General features: G+C 43.3%; 1 protein-coding gene across 1 annotated transcript; it reads right to left on the bottom strand.

Annotated features, from left to right (window-relative positions):
- Nucleotides 1-1,573: 1,573 nt before the first annotated feature.
- Nucleotides 1,574-14,226, bottom strand: LOC143159756 (uncharacterized). Its single transcript, XM_076337079.1, has 4 exons — nt 14,082-14,226; nt 13,193-13,323; nt 10,813-11,091; nt 1,574-2,306 (listed from the first exon to the last, which is right to left on the bottom strand). The coding sequence occupies exons 2-4, from the start codon at nt 13,251-13,253 to the stop codon at nt 2,164-2,166; spliced, it is 483 nt and encodes a 160-aa protein (XP_076193194.1). The 5' UTR covers nt 13,254-13,323; nt 14,082-14,226; the 3' UTR covers nt 1,574-2,163.
- Nucleotides 14,227-14,409: the final 183 nt, after the last annotated feature.

Raw genomic sequence — 14,409 nt, 5'->3', positions numbered from 1 at the left:
GGACTAAGAGACTGTTTTAATAGAAACAGGGATCAGTGGCAAGGAGGTGTACAGGGAGACAGTCCATACAGAGCAGTAAAGAATCAAGGGAATCAGTGTTTTAGGAACAGAATGAAAACAGAAAGAAAAGATTTAGAAGATCGCAGCATTTACGAGGCTTTTCTGAATTGCAGTGTCTTTCATTAGAATATTATAATAGCTTTGTACCAAGGAACATTCTTTTATGTATTTACTTTATGTATTTACTTACTTTAAGAAATCACAATAAACATCAAGGACTGTCTGAATAGATCAGCTGTGGTATTTTGCATATCAAGGCACTCAAACTGACTACTTTGCAAGGCAGCCAGGTGCTGGAAGACAGTAGCTTACTGTTAAGCCGCAGGCGCTGTGGAAGTTAGTATTTTGGGAAGATACAAATCTTTTGCATAATCCTTTCTATATTTCTATATTATCCCCTACATCCTATCCCCACTACATTTATGAAACCAGAGATCTACCACTGATCCGATTACTCCAGTTAGCACCAACTGAAATAAAAAAAATCGTACCTCCACCTCAAAATGCTGTGAGCATCTAGCTAACTCTGGGGCAAATAGGAGCTCTGGAGAAAACTTGGAATCTGGCAGCAGGGGTTGGCTGTGGTATTAGTACACAGTAAAATTTTGACTGAACTTAAGAAATTAATTGGGCAAAGGTAGATCTAAACAATTTCCATGGCATTATGTCCATCTTAGTTTGGTAAAACTTGACCAGATGGTAATACATTGATAAGTGGTGCTACTGATGTTACAGCAATTAATCTGCTGGAAATGCCAATACGGAACACAAAGCCAGTCACGGCTATTACCTAGATGAATACTCTCTGTGAAATTTATTTTCTTTATGTTAATAAGAGGTGAATTGTGGGACAAGTCAAATGAGTTGTGTAGTGACTTAAATATGATGGCAAATTATCACCTAAAACTGTTGATTATAGTGTTACTAGTAAAAGCTAGACCACTATATCTCTGCAGCTGCCAGCCACCTGCTCACCTACCTAAGAGATAAGCTGATCTGTTTCCGTTAATGAGGATTAGCCACCATCATGGAAACTATCGATTTGCATATGTGCAGATAAATGAAATTAAACTTGTATTATGCTATTGTACTTTATTAAAAAAATCAGCAGTATGCTAGCACTTGGAAAACTTGCAAAAATTCTGAGCCAGACTCTGATACACTTCAGCCACATTGTCCTGACTGAGTATCTAGAATTATCTTTCAGTACTGCTATCTGCTGCAGAGTTTCACATACGTACTTAAGGATGTTTCACTGCACTGGTACTACAATCCTGATAAATGCAAAAAGGCCCCAAAGATCTAGAGTTTTTTCAAAACTTAGCCTAGTGCTTCTCAGAAATTCTAAATTCACACAGCAACTTTCAAGAGAAAATATTCCTGGGACACTTTGGTTTTCAAATTCATGTCTGGAAGTCTAGAGAGATGTTCAATAGGAACTGCATCAGATGAAGAAGCTGTACACTTCAGATCAGTGAAAAATGCCAGAGGAGGAGGAAAAAAGAATAGAAGGTTAGCAATGCACATCATCTTTTCTTTATTTCTGGTCCATTTAGGAATGGTCTTTTTTCATATGGGAGAAGAAGAGAGATGGGAGAATGTTGCAGAAATAATCGCACAATTGTGATTATCTAACAACCGAGTAGGCACTGGAAATCTTTAGAAAGAGCTTCACAAATAGCAGCACACAGACCATTGCCGAGCAGCATGCCATCCAGGAAGGAGCCAAGAGCTGCTGCTGCTGCGATGGTGGCTTTCAACAGCAACTTCAGCTATTGCACTTCCTCCTCTTCAGGCCTGGCCAGGGTCCCCAGAGCACGCTACCAGAGATCTTTGTACAGGTCCTTAGTGAACCCTCCTTCGGTTAACGCTGTATGTGTGATCCACTTCCAGATACCTCATATATCTGAGGGAAGATGAACAATCTAGGCTATTCCACATGCTACACTTCGATAATTCTGAGGTAAACTCATTATGCCCAAGGAGGATTTTTTTTTTCAAGTATAGCTAACGTTGCATTATAATAATATTTTTTATTATTCTTAATTAAGACTCTTGCCTTTTTTGAATTCTAATTTTTTAATTACTCTGTCAAATTCACCACTAATGGGTTCCCTTTATCATAACAAAGCTAGCTTTCTTCTTCATGTTCCATTCCTTTGTTATGTTGTTATGAGCTTGCAAATCTGTAAGCACTTTTCTCCATTTGCAGGCCAATGCGGGGAGGTCAGGATGTTTATAAGGACCTGGAATTCCAAAAAATTCATTTTGTATTTTAGTTTTGATTATTGCCACTTAAGCATAATGACAACATCCATCCAGTTAAAAGTTCAGTTCCATTGGAAATTGCTTTTTTTTTTCCAGTGAACCACTGCTAATCAAAAATGTATGAGCAATGCTTTCATAAGTAAAAAAATAGTAAAATAGTCTCATAAGTAAAATAAAATAAAAAATGGAGAGTGAACAACTTTCTGTTCTAACGTGGCCATCTGTCATTTATAAAGACATCACCCCATTAACCTGTCTAATCAACTCCATTCTTTTTTCAAAGTTGGTTAAGTAAGTTTATGAGGAGACGTAGATGTTCTCTTGATTAAATCTGTTGTAAAACGGCCTCTCTGGTGTTCTGCTTTTTGTGCATTTACACATATAAAGGTAATTACAAGTACATATCACTACTGTAAATTCCATGCTTGTCATATTACAGTGCATGACATTTTCATTTCCTCCTGGTGAAAATGAAATCTGATATTTTCTGTTCAAGCAATAATGACCAATTAGAATTTGTTATTATTAATGTTTGTCCTAAAGTGCTCCAAGTCATGAGGTGGTTTCCTCCTAGGCAGTTGAATTTATAATGTGGACAAAAGGGGTTTGACATGTTGCTATACCACCTTCAAGCATTGCCTCTCAAGCCTGGTTACTCCTTCAACAAACTGGGAGATCCCCATGGAAAACCCACAATGCAGGGAAGAATATTACTGAGTTGAGGTTTAAAGTGGAGAGTTGAAATAACTGATTCTCCTCAGGAGAAATTTCTGAAGTCTGTCTCTGACCCTTCCTCCCTGACATTTTGCTTTTATAACAGGGACCAGAGCTTAGTTCTCTTGCAAGTGAACGTAGCTCTGCAGAAGTCAGTCAGCTAAGTTGCATCAGTTCTGATGCAATGTGGTCAGCTATCTTCATCGGGATTTCTTCAGTGCCTTCAGATTCTGCCAGTAATGGGGAAACTACTGGAAACTGGCCCTTTGAAGAACTGCCCAAGGAATGAATTCAAATAACTGTGTTATACCTGGGAACCACAATAGGATGGCTTCTATAATATGCAGTCAAAGTTTATGTAAGTAGCTGAAATACTGAATATGTTTTAAATGCTTTACTAGTCACAGATAAGTTTGGTTATATTTGATAAAATGCCAGTTTTATTGCTGCCAATTTCAGCATTTGGATAATTTTTTTATTGCCTGATTCTTCTTTCATTTAAAATAAAATACATGTCAAATCCTGAGATGAGTAGATGTCCTGGTTTCGGCAAGGATAGAGTTAATTTCCTTCCTAGTAGCTGGTACAGTGCTGTGTTTAGGGTTTAGTATGAGAACAATGTTGATAACACACCGAGGTTATAGTTGTTGCTAAGTAGTGCTTACACTAGTCAAGGACTTTTCAGCTTCCCATGCTCTACCGACTGAGAAGGCTGGAGGTGCACAAGGAGCTGGGAGGGGGCACAGCCAGGACAGCTGACCCAAACTGGCCAAAGGGACATTCCATACCATGTGACGTCATGCTCAGTACATAAACTGGGGGAAAGCTGGCCAGGGGGGCCGCTGCTTGGGGACTGGCTGGGCATCAGTCAGCGGGTGGTGAGCAATTGCATTGTGCATCACTTGCTTTGTGTATTATCATTATTACATTATTATTGTTGTTGTTGTTGTTGTCGTCATTATTTTATTTCAATTATTAAACTGTTTTTATCTCAACCCACGAGTTTTTCTCACTTCTACTCTTCCAATTCTCTCCCCCATCCCACCGGGGGGGCAGTGAGCGAGGGGCTGTGTGGTGCTCAGTTGCCGACTGAGGTTAAACCACGACAGTAGATTTACGCATATGGAGAATTTTTTGTAAAGACTCTTCAACGGTGATGGAAAGCACCTTTATTTTTAGAGGAGTACTGACGACTTGGTTTGAGAACCAAATCTCTTTACATTATATGTGAAATCTTCCCTCTAGAAACTTCCCTCTCTAGAGGTAACTGGAGAGACAGGCAACACACAAACCCACAGTGAAGAGAGGAGGAAAGACAATTCTATATCGTATGTGGAGGGAGAGAGGGTTAAAAAAGAGCAAGCAGTTGGAATTATGTCATAACACCTCATATGATAGAAGGCGGACGACAACTTTTGGAAGATGGAAATGTATCTGCTCTACTCTCACTGAAATCCCGTGGAGGAGGCTGGTAATGAATCTGCTGGGGAGTATTACAACTCAGGGAGTGGCCAGCACATCTCTTGGCAGATCTCAGGGTATTAGAAATTGAAAGGCAGCCTAAAAATACTCAGACAAAAAACAAATACCCATAACCTTGTCTCAAGCACAGAGACAGACAAATGGAGAATTTCTTTCTGAACCTGGCTGGCCACTTTTTCCACTTTCCGAGTTCATAAGCACATGTAGCATAGTCACAGACATAAAGTGGCAACTGTTTCATCACCTCTTTCTCTTCTTGAAGAAAACTGACACTGAAAAACAAGGAGTAAGCTTATGCCACCTTTACAGTCTGAAGGCAACTGGATGTAATACCATGCGGCAGCTAAAATTCTAATCCAATGTCAGTAATTTTAAAAATTGAGTGGTTTTGCACAGTTTGAGATCTACTTTACCGGCGCTTGCCTTACAAATTTTTTTTTCTCAAAAGCAAAGGGAGCTAGTAGCAGCAGTAGCAGAGAGTAGAAGCAGCAGTGGCAGACTAAAAACTCTGAACTTCAGCTTGTTCGGGCAGCTAGCAGACAGGATCTCATGGGAGGGTGCTCTGAAGGGCAAAGGGCCACAGAGAGCTGGTCAGTCTTCGAGGCCAGCCTCCTGAAAGCACAAGGACAGTCCATCCTGAACTGCAGGAAAATGGATGTACATAGCAGGCAGCCAGACTGGCTGAACAGGAAACTCCTAACCGAGTTCAAATGCGAAAAGGAAGTATACGGGGCTCCAAGTGGGGACGGGCTGCGCAGCAGAAATAGAAGTATTGTGGCTATGCAGGAATGGAGTTGGGTGTTACACACTGTTACATGCTGCGCAGAGGGGCTGTGGAGTCCCCAGCCTTCAAAATTTTAAAAATCTTGAATACATAAGACCCTAAGCAACTTGATTGAACTTTGAAACTAGACGTGCTTTGAGCAGGAAGCTGAAGCAGATGACCTCACAAGGTCCTTTCCAACCTAAATTACTCAATGACTCTATATTCTTCATAGAATCAAGAGTTGTACAAGCCAACCTAGGCCAGTTTGCTCAGGGCACTGTCCCTCTGAGTTTCTACTATCTACAGAAACACTACTCACAATTTTAACTTCGACATATGAATTGAACCTAATTCAAACTTAATCCTTGCTCTTTCAGTTCTGGCAGTCTTTCTTTTCAAATTGTGTGAAATTTATGTACCACTATGTGGGTTTCTTTCTTGGAAGGGATGTCAGTTCTCAAAGCAGAATCTGCATTGTCATGAGGATTTTAAAGATGAATTCAATTAACAGACTGATTTAATGTAGGCTAAAATTGTTTTTCAAAAGAAATACAGACCAAGGGCTACCTTTTAATTGTTTCTTTTTTATGTATATAAGCAGTTTATAAAACTATAATGTGATTTTTTGAAATGAGAGGTACTTCAGGATATTGTTAAAAATTGCCTTATTTTGAACACTGGTAGTTATAAAAAAAGAGATTTACAAATATTTTCTGATACCCAGTCACATCAGGGGAAAAAAAAAAAACCCTGTGTGTTAGCATAATGGAAAATACACAATGTGAGAGTAGCAGGGATTTTCTACAACATTCACTGCACTCTTTATTCAGCAACTTCTATAAATGGGTCTAAAAATATTTATAGTAAGGAAAGTGGACTAGATGACTTCTTAATGGTACTTTCTGTAAAATATTTCTGTAATTTCTTTGTCAGGATATCACATTATTACAGACCTGAGCCCAGGGTTGAGAAGTCTTTCCACATAAGCCCATGCCTATTGAAATGCACTGAGGTATCCTTAGAACACCATATTTAGCTGAAAGAGATCCAAAAAAGAAGGGCTAGGTGCAGAAATAAAGGTTTACATGTTCTGGGAGTGCAGGTGGACTGGTTTTGGTGACAATGCCATGGGTGGGTTTTTTTCCCCCTCTTTTCTTTTTGAGTACACTTCCAGTAGAATGGCAAGGATATTTATCCATTTCAGAAGAATCTCTCTTTTTCAACTTAAGTTTGTACCTTAAAAGGATACAAAATTAAAATAGGTGTTATGATTTAGTTGCATATAACCTCACTGTTTGAGTTTATAAATATTGCAAATTGGAGTCTTGCTTAAAGAAAGGAGCAAAAATTGCATAAAGAGTTTGGGATTCAGCTGTAGAAAATAACCATAAGTATCCACGTTTTAAGTGGCTTGAATCCCAGTATTACAAGTGTGACTCTTGTTGGGGACTGGATATAGTATTATTCTAGTGATAAGTCTATTTTCTGCTTTTTGAAAAAGAATTTTCCACTAAGATTATGACTGCCAGATTTCCTACACCATTTGGTACCCTCAAATATTTTGGAGGCTCCCATCACCTTAATACAAGTTGTGAAAGGGATGATTTGGCCCTGGGACCATGTATGCGCCAGTTACTATGACACTTCAGACAGCTGGTAGTCTGAAGATCACAATTTGGAAACCCTTATGTGAGCAAATAACCATGTTCTCCACTTACTAAATTCATTTAACTAGCCACATTGTAAAATTATACTGTAAGCTATTCATGATCCTTGAGATGAAACATGTTACTCTTCAAATAATGCTTTACACTGAAATATTTATTCCTTGAGGGGGGGAAAAAAATCACAGAAATATCTTTATTTAACTGTGGTATCTGATTTTTCATATTTTTAACATATCCACCTAGTACAACTGATGATTGGATAGAGACATTCAGCCATAGGCATTTTAGAGAAAAACTTTTAAAGTCACATTTTCTTAATTTGAAATGGGTGATGGATAAAATGCATGAGAAAAGTCAGATTTTTCTGCCAAATACAGCATAGTGGAAATCTTCTTGCATAATGAAGTGTTAACTAAGTCATGCTTCTGCGGAATGATTTAAAGTGTGATTCCACCACCAAGAGATTGTAAAAAAAGCAGGGCTCCATGGTGTCTCGGTAATTTCAGCGTAAGATATGCTGAGTTTGCAAAGAAAAAAGGTGGGAATGTTTGGTTTGGGAATTTTTCCCCTCCTAATTTCCAGTCCCCCAAACTCCTCCTTTGGGCTTTTTACATCTCATGCATCATTAGCTGGAATAAATTATCATCGGGCTAAATTGCATGATTAACTATTTTTGAGTTGGCAGTAGAGGGAGAGAGACTTTAACCTGCACAATGGGCAAATTTGGTAGGAAACAACTGATAAAATACTCAGTCACCTCACTAGGGCACTTTTACAAAAGAATCTTTTATAGAAGAACCAGAACTTTAAGAAAAGCATAATAATGAGATAAAACAAGTTTGTATAAAAAGATGCATGATATCCCCGTTTCAGGAAAACTCACTACAATCAGAAAATTACCAGTTTTATGGATAAATTTCAGACTGCTCTATAAAACACCAGGAAAAAAAAATAATCAGAGAATTGAGAAACACACAGCTAAATAAAATCTTGATAATCAATTATTTGCTTAGGAAAAAAAAAAAAAAAAAGAAGAGAGAATACTTTTTTTTGCAATGCAAATACTTTACACAGAAATGTCCTAAAAGAGGTAAATCTGAATAATCTACTGAAGTGTAATCTAAAAGGGCAGAAGATTATAGAGCGCAGGCACTATCTGTCCCCCCACCCTGTTTAATTTGTGGAAGTAAAAAATTAAGAGGCAGCACGTAAAATCTGGTCTCTGTTCCCTACAGAGACCAGATTTAATTGTACTTATAGAGAGAGACCACGATTTTTTTAAACAGCTTTCTGCTCTTTAAAAACCTCCAACCATAGTACTCGGTATCTTGGCTCTGCCCGTGCAGAATCTCTCCAATCCACCCCCCAAAGCAGCAGCAGCAGAAGGAAACGAATGGTGATTTTCTGGGGAGAGGGCAGATAGGGCCCATCGGCACCTCCCTCCCCGGCCCATTCCCCACTGCTGGGGCAGGGGGAGAGGCGCAGCGAAAGGCTGTGACTACGGCGAGTAAGGCAGGAGGTGAGAGGGGCTGGAAATGCAGTGTGCTACCCTGTTATTATGAGTGCTGGGAAGTGATCCACGCTAGCAGTAGTTTTTTCTTCGTAATTTATGTGTTCTGCCATAATGTTTTGCTACAGTGGGATTCAAACTATTCAAAGTATTTTTAATTAAGGAGGACCCAGAAAGGAAGAAAGCTGTATTCGTACGAGGAAATAGGAACAACACGGAGGTTCTCATGTGAGCCAGGGTTCTAAGGAAACTATTGTCAATGAGGCATAAGGCTGCCTGCATCTAGACTGACTTACACTGTGGTGTAAATACTTAGAGCTAGCTAAATGATGTAAATTTGAAGCAAAGTCAAAAGCAGGACATTGAACAGGCTATAGCAGTGCTATGAAAAAGCATATACTTGCCAAGAATGAACACTGCCTGGCAAAGCACTCAGACCCTGATTTTTTCTGCCTAAATTACACCTGAACTGTTGACTAATGTTACGCCAAATGAAATTTAGGTTTGATTAATCTATTCCTTCATATCTGCTTATTGTAGACAAAAGTAAAGAATTATACAGAACAAACCTAAATATTTTTCCTAAATTAGAGGCTTTTATGTATGAAGTTAACTTCAGTGAATTTGCCATGGAAGCAGACCGTCAGGCTCTAGTGTGCTGTGCAGAGATAGAGTTGGTTTCGGTTTTTTGCTACGCAAATTATTTCTGTAGATTTACCTTGTCTATAATATTTGCTAAACTGGAAGTGCAAAAACAGTTGTAGGAGTTATCTGAGAAGGGGAGAGAGGAATTTAAAATGAAGAGCTTGTGTTTTACTTTGCTTGTAAAGTAGAAGCAAAGGGAAATTTGGGGATAGTGTGTATTATGTATGCCTTATGACACCTGAAATAAAAGGGAAAATTGCTTTTTTACATCTAGAAAGAATGTAGAAAGAATGTTTCTATAAGAGTCTGTTTTGGTAGGAACTGCTAGTTTTCACTGGTGGTTAAAAAAAAAAAGGTACCGCAAGGTTAAATTTCCTGATTTAGATACTAAGTAAAATGCTGATAATTCCTTCCTCAAACATGAGTACATAAATAAGTTATACAAGAATACTTATTTTGTTGTGCAGTATACTCATAAATATTAGATAGAAAAAAAAATCTCAGCTACAGAAAGCAACAAAAGCTAGCAAAGTCTCTTGAGTTTTCCTTTTATTAAAATAAATCAGTAGTCTTGCTTGGATTCTTAAAAATAATTATGTCCAGAATTTAACCATGTTTCAGTAAGTTGACTGCATAGATCTTCCAAAGAAAGAAAGAAAGGCCCAACACTACAAGTCAGGTTTTTGGAGAAAGTTTCTTGGTTTTATTCTGGTGGGTTAAAAAGTATATGTTAAATAAAGCATGGTTTCTGTTGATTACTTGATAATAGTTTGTATGGTCTGTGTATAAAAAAATTGCAGATTTCTGTAAGAGTCTGTTTTGGTAGGAACTGCTAGTTTTCACTGGTGGTTAAAAAAAAAAAAAGGTACCGCAAGGTTAAATTTCTTAGGAACACTTTAAAAAAAATCTTTGACATATGTAGCAAGAAGAAAGTGTTATTAAAAAGATGGTCATTTAAATGAAATCCATTTTGTTTAGACTGGAAACCTGAAAGGACAAGACTGAACAAGACTCTCATGCCCCTTTTTTTTTGAAAAACAAACAGTCATACCCTGAAGTGTTGACTGAGCTGTACGCTGTTAGTTCTCCTTGACTTTAAAGGTACCCTTCACTTCGTCTGCGCTGTGTGATAAGGATAGTGACTTCTCCTTTCTTCTAACCTGTAGGAAGATCCTTGGGACCGATTTGATTTAGGGAAGCTGAGAACAGGCAAGTTTCTGATACTCACCTTGTCCTTATGTAACAATTAGTAGAAAAGGGTACTACTGCCCCTTCATGTTGAGGAAATGGATTGCAAAGGCCAGTAGTGTTGGGTGGTAGAGACAAAAATCTCAAAATGGTTAAGCAGTTTCATGGGAAATGGAGAAAGCTAGAGAAGACCAGAGATGTTGCTTCCTCTACGTTTCCAAAGATTTACAGGGAGCTACATAAAACGTCCTGGCTTCTGAATTATGAAAACACATTTATTCCTAGCTGGGGGTTGCAACCCCTTATAAGGCGGCAAATACGCCCTTTTCCCACAAAGCCTTCCCGCTACAAATAGAGATGTTAGACCTTCAAAATTAAAGTGAGAACTTCTTTCCACATATCTTTCGAACCCAGTTCTAGTACAGATGGACATGTTTTTCATAACCAGTTATGGCCATAGGAAATTATTTCATTTTACAAGGTGGATATAAAAACCATGCTGCACAGCTCACCTCCTCTACTGCTGTTTCCTGCCAGTTGCCTGGCATCTCCCTCACGGGCCAGTCTGATGGGCCAGTGGACAGGAATACCTCTGCTTCTTACAGCCTCTGGTGAAGCCACCTTGCTTGGGGTCGTAGCAAAGTCTAATGATCCTTCCCCTCCACTCAGCACTGGTGAGGCCACACCTGGAGAACTGTGGCTCAGCTTTGGCCAATGGCAGGTCCCTCTTGCAGCCGGCTGGAACTGTCTTCTCACAGAAGCCACCCCTGCAGCACCGCCGCTACCAAAACCTACACACATAAACCCAATACAGAAACACAGAAAGAGAATTTAAAAAGGGAGAGGGCACAAGAAACATAGGCAAGAATTAAAAAATAGGGACATTGAACCACATAGAGCGAGACGTTGAAAGAAAATTTTAAAAGCGACATGTGACAAGACATTGCAGGAGGAATTCATCAATGATCTGAACGAGGGGATCGAGTGCACCCTCGGTAAGTTTGCAGACGACACCAAGTTGGGCGGGAGTGTTGATCTGCTCGAGGGTAGGAAGGCTCTGCAGAGGGACCTGGACAGGCTGGATCGATGGGCCCAGGCCAACTGTATGAGATTCAACAAGGCCAAGTGCCGGGTCCTGCACTTCGGCCACAACAACCCCATGCAGCGCTACAGGCTTGGGGAAGAGTGGCTGGAAAGCTGCCTGGTGGAAAAGGACCTAGGGTGGTGGTCAACAGCCAGCTGAACATGAGTCGGCAGTGTGCCCAGGCGGCCAAGAAGGCCAATGGCATCCTGGCCTGTATCAGAAATAGTGTGGCCAGCAGGAGTAGGGAAGTGATCGTGCCCCTGTACTCGGCACTGGTGAGGCCGCACCTCGAATACTGTGTTCAGTTTTGGGCCCCTCACTACAAGAAGGACGTCGAGGTGCTGGAGCGTGTCCAGAGAAGGGCAACGAGGCTCGTGAGGGGTCTGGAGAACAAGTCTTATGAGGAGCAGCTGAGGGAACTGGGGTTGTTTAGCCTGGAGAAAAGGAGGCTGAGGGGAGACCTCATCGCTCTCTACAACTCCCTGAAAGGAGGTTGTAGCGAGGTGGGTGTCGGTCTCTTCTCCCAAGTAACTAGTGATAGGACGAGAGGAAATGGCCTCAAGTTGCACCAGGGGAGGTTTAGATTGGATATTAGGAAAAATTTCTTCACCGAAAGGGTTATCATGCACTGGAACAGGCTGCCCAGGGAAGTGGTTGAGTCACCATCCCTGGAGCTCCTTAGAAGACGTGTAGACGTGGCGCTTGGGGACATGGTTTGGTGATGGACTTGGCGATCTTAAAGGTCTTTTCAACCTAAACGATCCTATGATTCTGTGAATTAAAACGTACGGGCAGGGAGCTGCAGAAGAGACACAGGACGAGAAATTCACTGCCGCAGTGCCGCATTTCCGCCACTAGGCGGCGGCAGCGAGGGCGGCGGCGCGGCTGCGCCCCTGTGCGGGGCCGGCGCTGCAGTGCCGCGCTTCGGCCACCAGGCGGCGGCGGCAGCAGCGAGCACCCGGCGGGCGGCGCTTGCTCGGGGGCGGCACAGGCGCTGCCGTTCCGCGCTCCGCACGCCGCGCGCCGGCAGCGAGCAGCCGGCGGCACCGCGCACGTGGGGCGGCGCCGGCGCTTCCTTAGCGGGAGGCGGCAACGAGGGCGGCGGCGTCACCTCGCAGGCACCGTAGTACCGCATTGCCGGTACTGGCGGGCGGCAACGGGGAGCGCGGCGGCGCCTCCGCGCATGCGCAGCGCCCCGCCTGCAATACCGCATTTCGGTCGCCAGACGGCAGCAGCGAGCGACGGGAGCGCGGCACCGCGCATGCGCGGCACCAGACGCACAGTACCGCGTTTCGGTGGCCAGGCGGCAGCGCGGGACGGTGCGCGCCACTGCGCATGCGCCCTCGGGGCGCGGCCGCGGTGCCTTTCGGGCACACACGGAAAAAAACCACGAAAAACCACACGAAACCGGCAACAAAACTACACCGGGGGCCGCGGCGGTAGCAACGATTACGCCTCGCCGCAGGCGCCCGAGACCAACACGGCCGCCCGGCAGCCAAGTGCCGGAAAACTACTACTCCCGGCATGCCCCGGCAGCCAGCATGGCCGCCCGGAGCTCCGCGCCTCAGGACTACGGCTCCCGGCATGCCGCGGGACGCGGCCTTCCCTGCTTCCCGACCCTGCTGGGACACCGTTCCCGCCCCGAGCCTCCGCCACGGCCCCCTCACCCTCCTCGGGCCTTTCCCCGGTCGATCGCGTGGCCCCGCTAACGGACCCAGACCACCACCCACCCGCCCCCGCCGGTCATCCCGGCCCCGGACCCCGCCCGCAGGACGCTCGCGGTGCAGGGGCCGCCCGGCCGCGCTCACCTCCCTCGGTGCAGCCGCAGCCCCGGCGCCGCTGGGCCAGGGATCGTCGGGGCCCGGCCATTACTGACGGCTGCCAGAGCGGGACTTCTCCCTGTTGCGCTGCTGACCTTACCCGTTCCCACCGCTGCTCCCTGTGAGGAGGAGAGTAGCAGAAACTGGTCGTTAACGGCAACAATTTAAACTGCAACAGCCCCTACGTAGTCCTGCACTAACCTGACCTGGAGAAGTGCGTGAATGATGAGAACTGACACACACAGCTCGTTCCGGCACCCCACCGCAGAACATTAAATGTCAATTGACGCTATTTCATCACCTCCTCGGGGCAGGAAATACCTCCAGGACCCCAAGGCCAAGATAGGAGGCGAAAGGAATGAACTTACAGGTTTCACAGTGGCCACATAGCTCAAGTACTAAGGGATAGCATTAAGGGAAATAAATACAGCCTGGTCTCTCAGAAAGAAAGATGCTGCTTTTCGTCCTACATTAACAAGTTACTGAGAAAGCTTGCTCTGGCATACTAGGGAAGCACTGCAGAAAAGCAGCGTCTCAGCTATTTCTTTTTTCCTTCAGAATACCTAAGCAAGGCAGACAAGTGTTACAGCGCTAAAGGCAGTTCTTACATGGTAATTACCCTGAGATATTTAAATCAACTTACTATTATGGTCTTAGTCCCTTTCCCATCTAAGGCGTTGAAAAATTCCTGTTTCTACTAGAGTATCAAGTGCTTTATAAACTGCTGCTTGCTACAGAAGCACACCAGAATGCTGCAGGAGCACTGCAGTGTTGTTTCTGTCCTGTTACTTTACTCACTGTGGAGTTTTGTTCTCCACCTTTCTTCCATAAAGCAGGCAGCGCAAGGTGTGCCATCCAAGCAACTTTTGGGGCTTACCACAGCTTTCTCTTCTCTTCGTGAGCCAGCTGTGTTGGGATGCGGACCCTGCACGTGCCTCCCACAGACCAGAAAGCCTGCACACAGAGGTCACCATGCAGCAGCTGACCTTCAAGTAGCTTCTTCCCAGGTGACACAGCATCTTGCACTCACCTGTCTTTAGACCAGTACTTGCTAGTACTGGGTGCGATACAGGGTTCTATGCTTCTGGGTCAAACCTACATCTCCAGGGGTTGGCACGGTATTCCAGCCTCCTCGCACCTGTGAGGATGGCTTTGGGCCTGTAGTCCAGAGAAGGAAACCTTTTTCAACCTATTCCATAAAAAAA

The sequence above is a fragment of the Aptenodytes patagonicus genome, chromosome 4 (genome assembly GCF_965638725.1).
Source record: "Aptenodytes patagonicus chromosome 4, bAptPat1.pri.cur, whole genome shotgun sequence".
Classification (NCBI taxonomy): domain Eukaryota; kingdom Metazoa; phylum Chordata; class Aves; order Sphenisciformes; family Spheniscidae; genus Aptenodytes; species Aptenodytes patagonicus.
The sequence above is the reverse complement of the archived record's forward strand: the minus strand, read 5'-3'. Positions and strand labels throughout refer to the sequence as shown.

What these genes read in the sequence shown, in the direction of transcription:
- LOC143159756 (XM_076337079.1), bottom strand. Translation starts at nt 13,253, where the DNA reads ATGGCCGGGCCCCGACGATCCCTGGCCCAGCGGCGCCGGGGCTGCGGC. An exon ending in CTGCGGCTGCACCGAGGGAG is followed by an intron (nt 11,092 to 13,192) that starts GTGAGCGCGGCC and finishes TTATGTGTGTAG; the next exon opens with GTTTTGGTAGCGGCGGTGCT. An exon ending in AGGAAACAGCAGTAGAGGAG is followed by an intron (nt 2,307 to 10,812) that starts GTGAGCTGTGCA and finishes TTGGAATTCCAG; the next exon opens with GTCCTTATAAACATCCTGAC.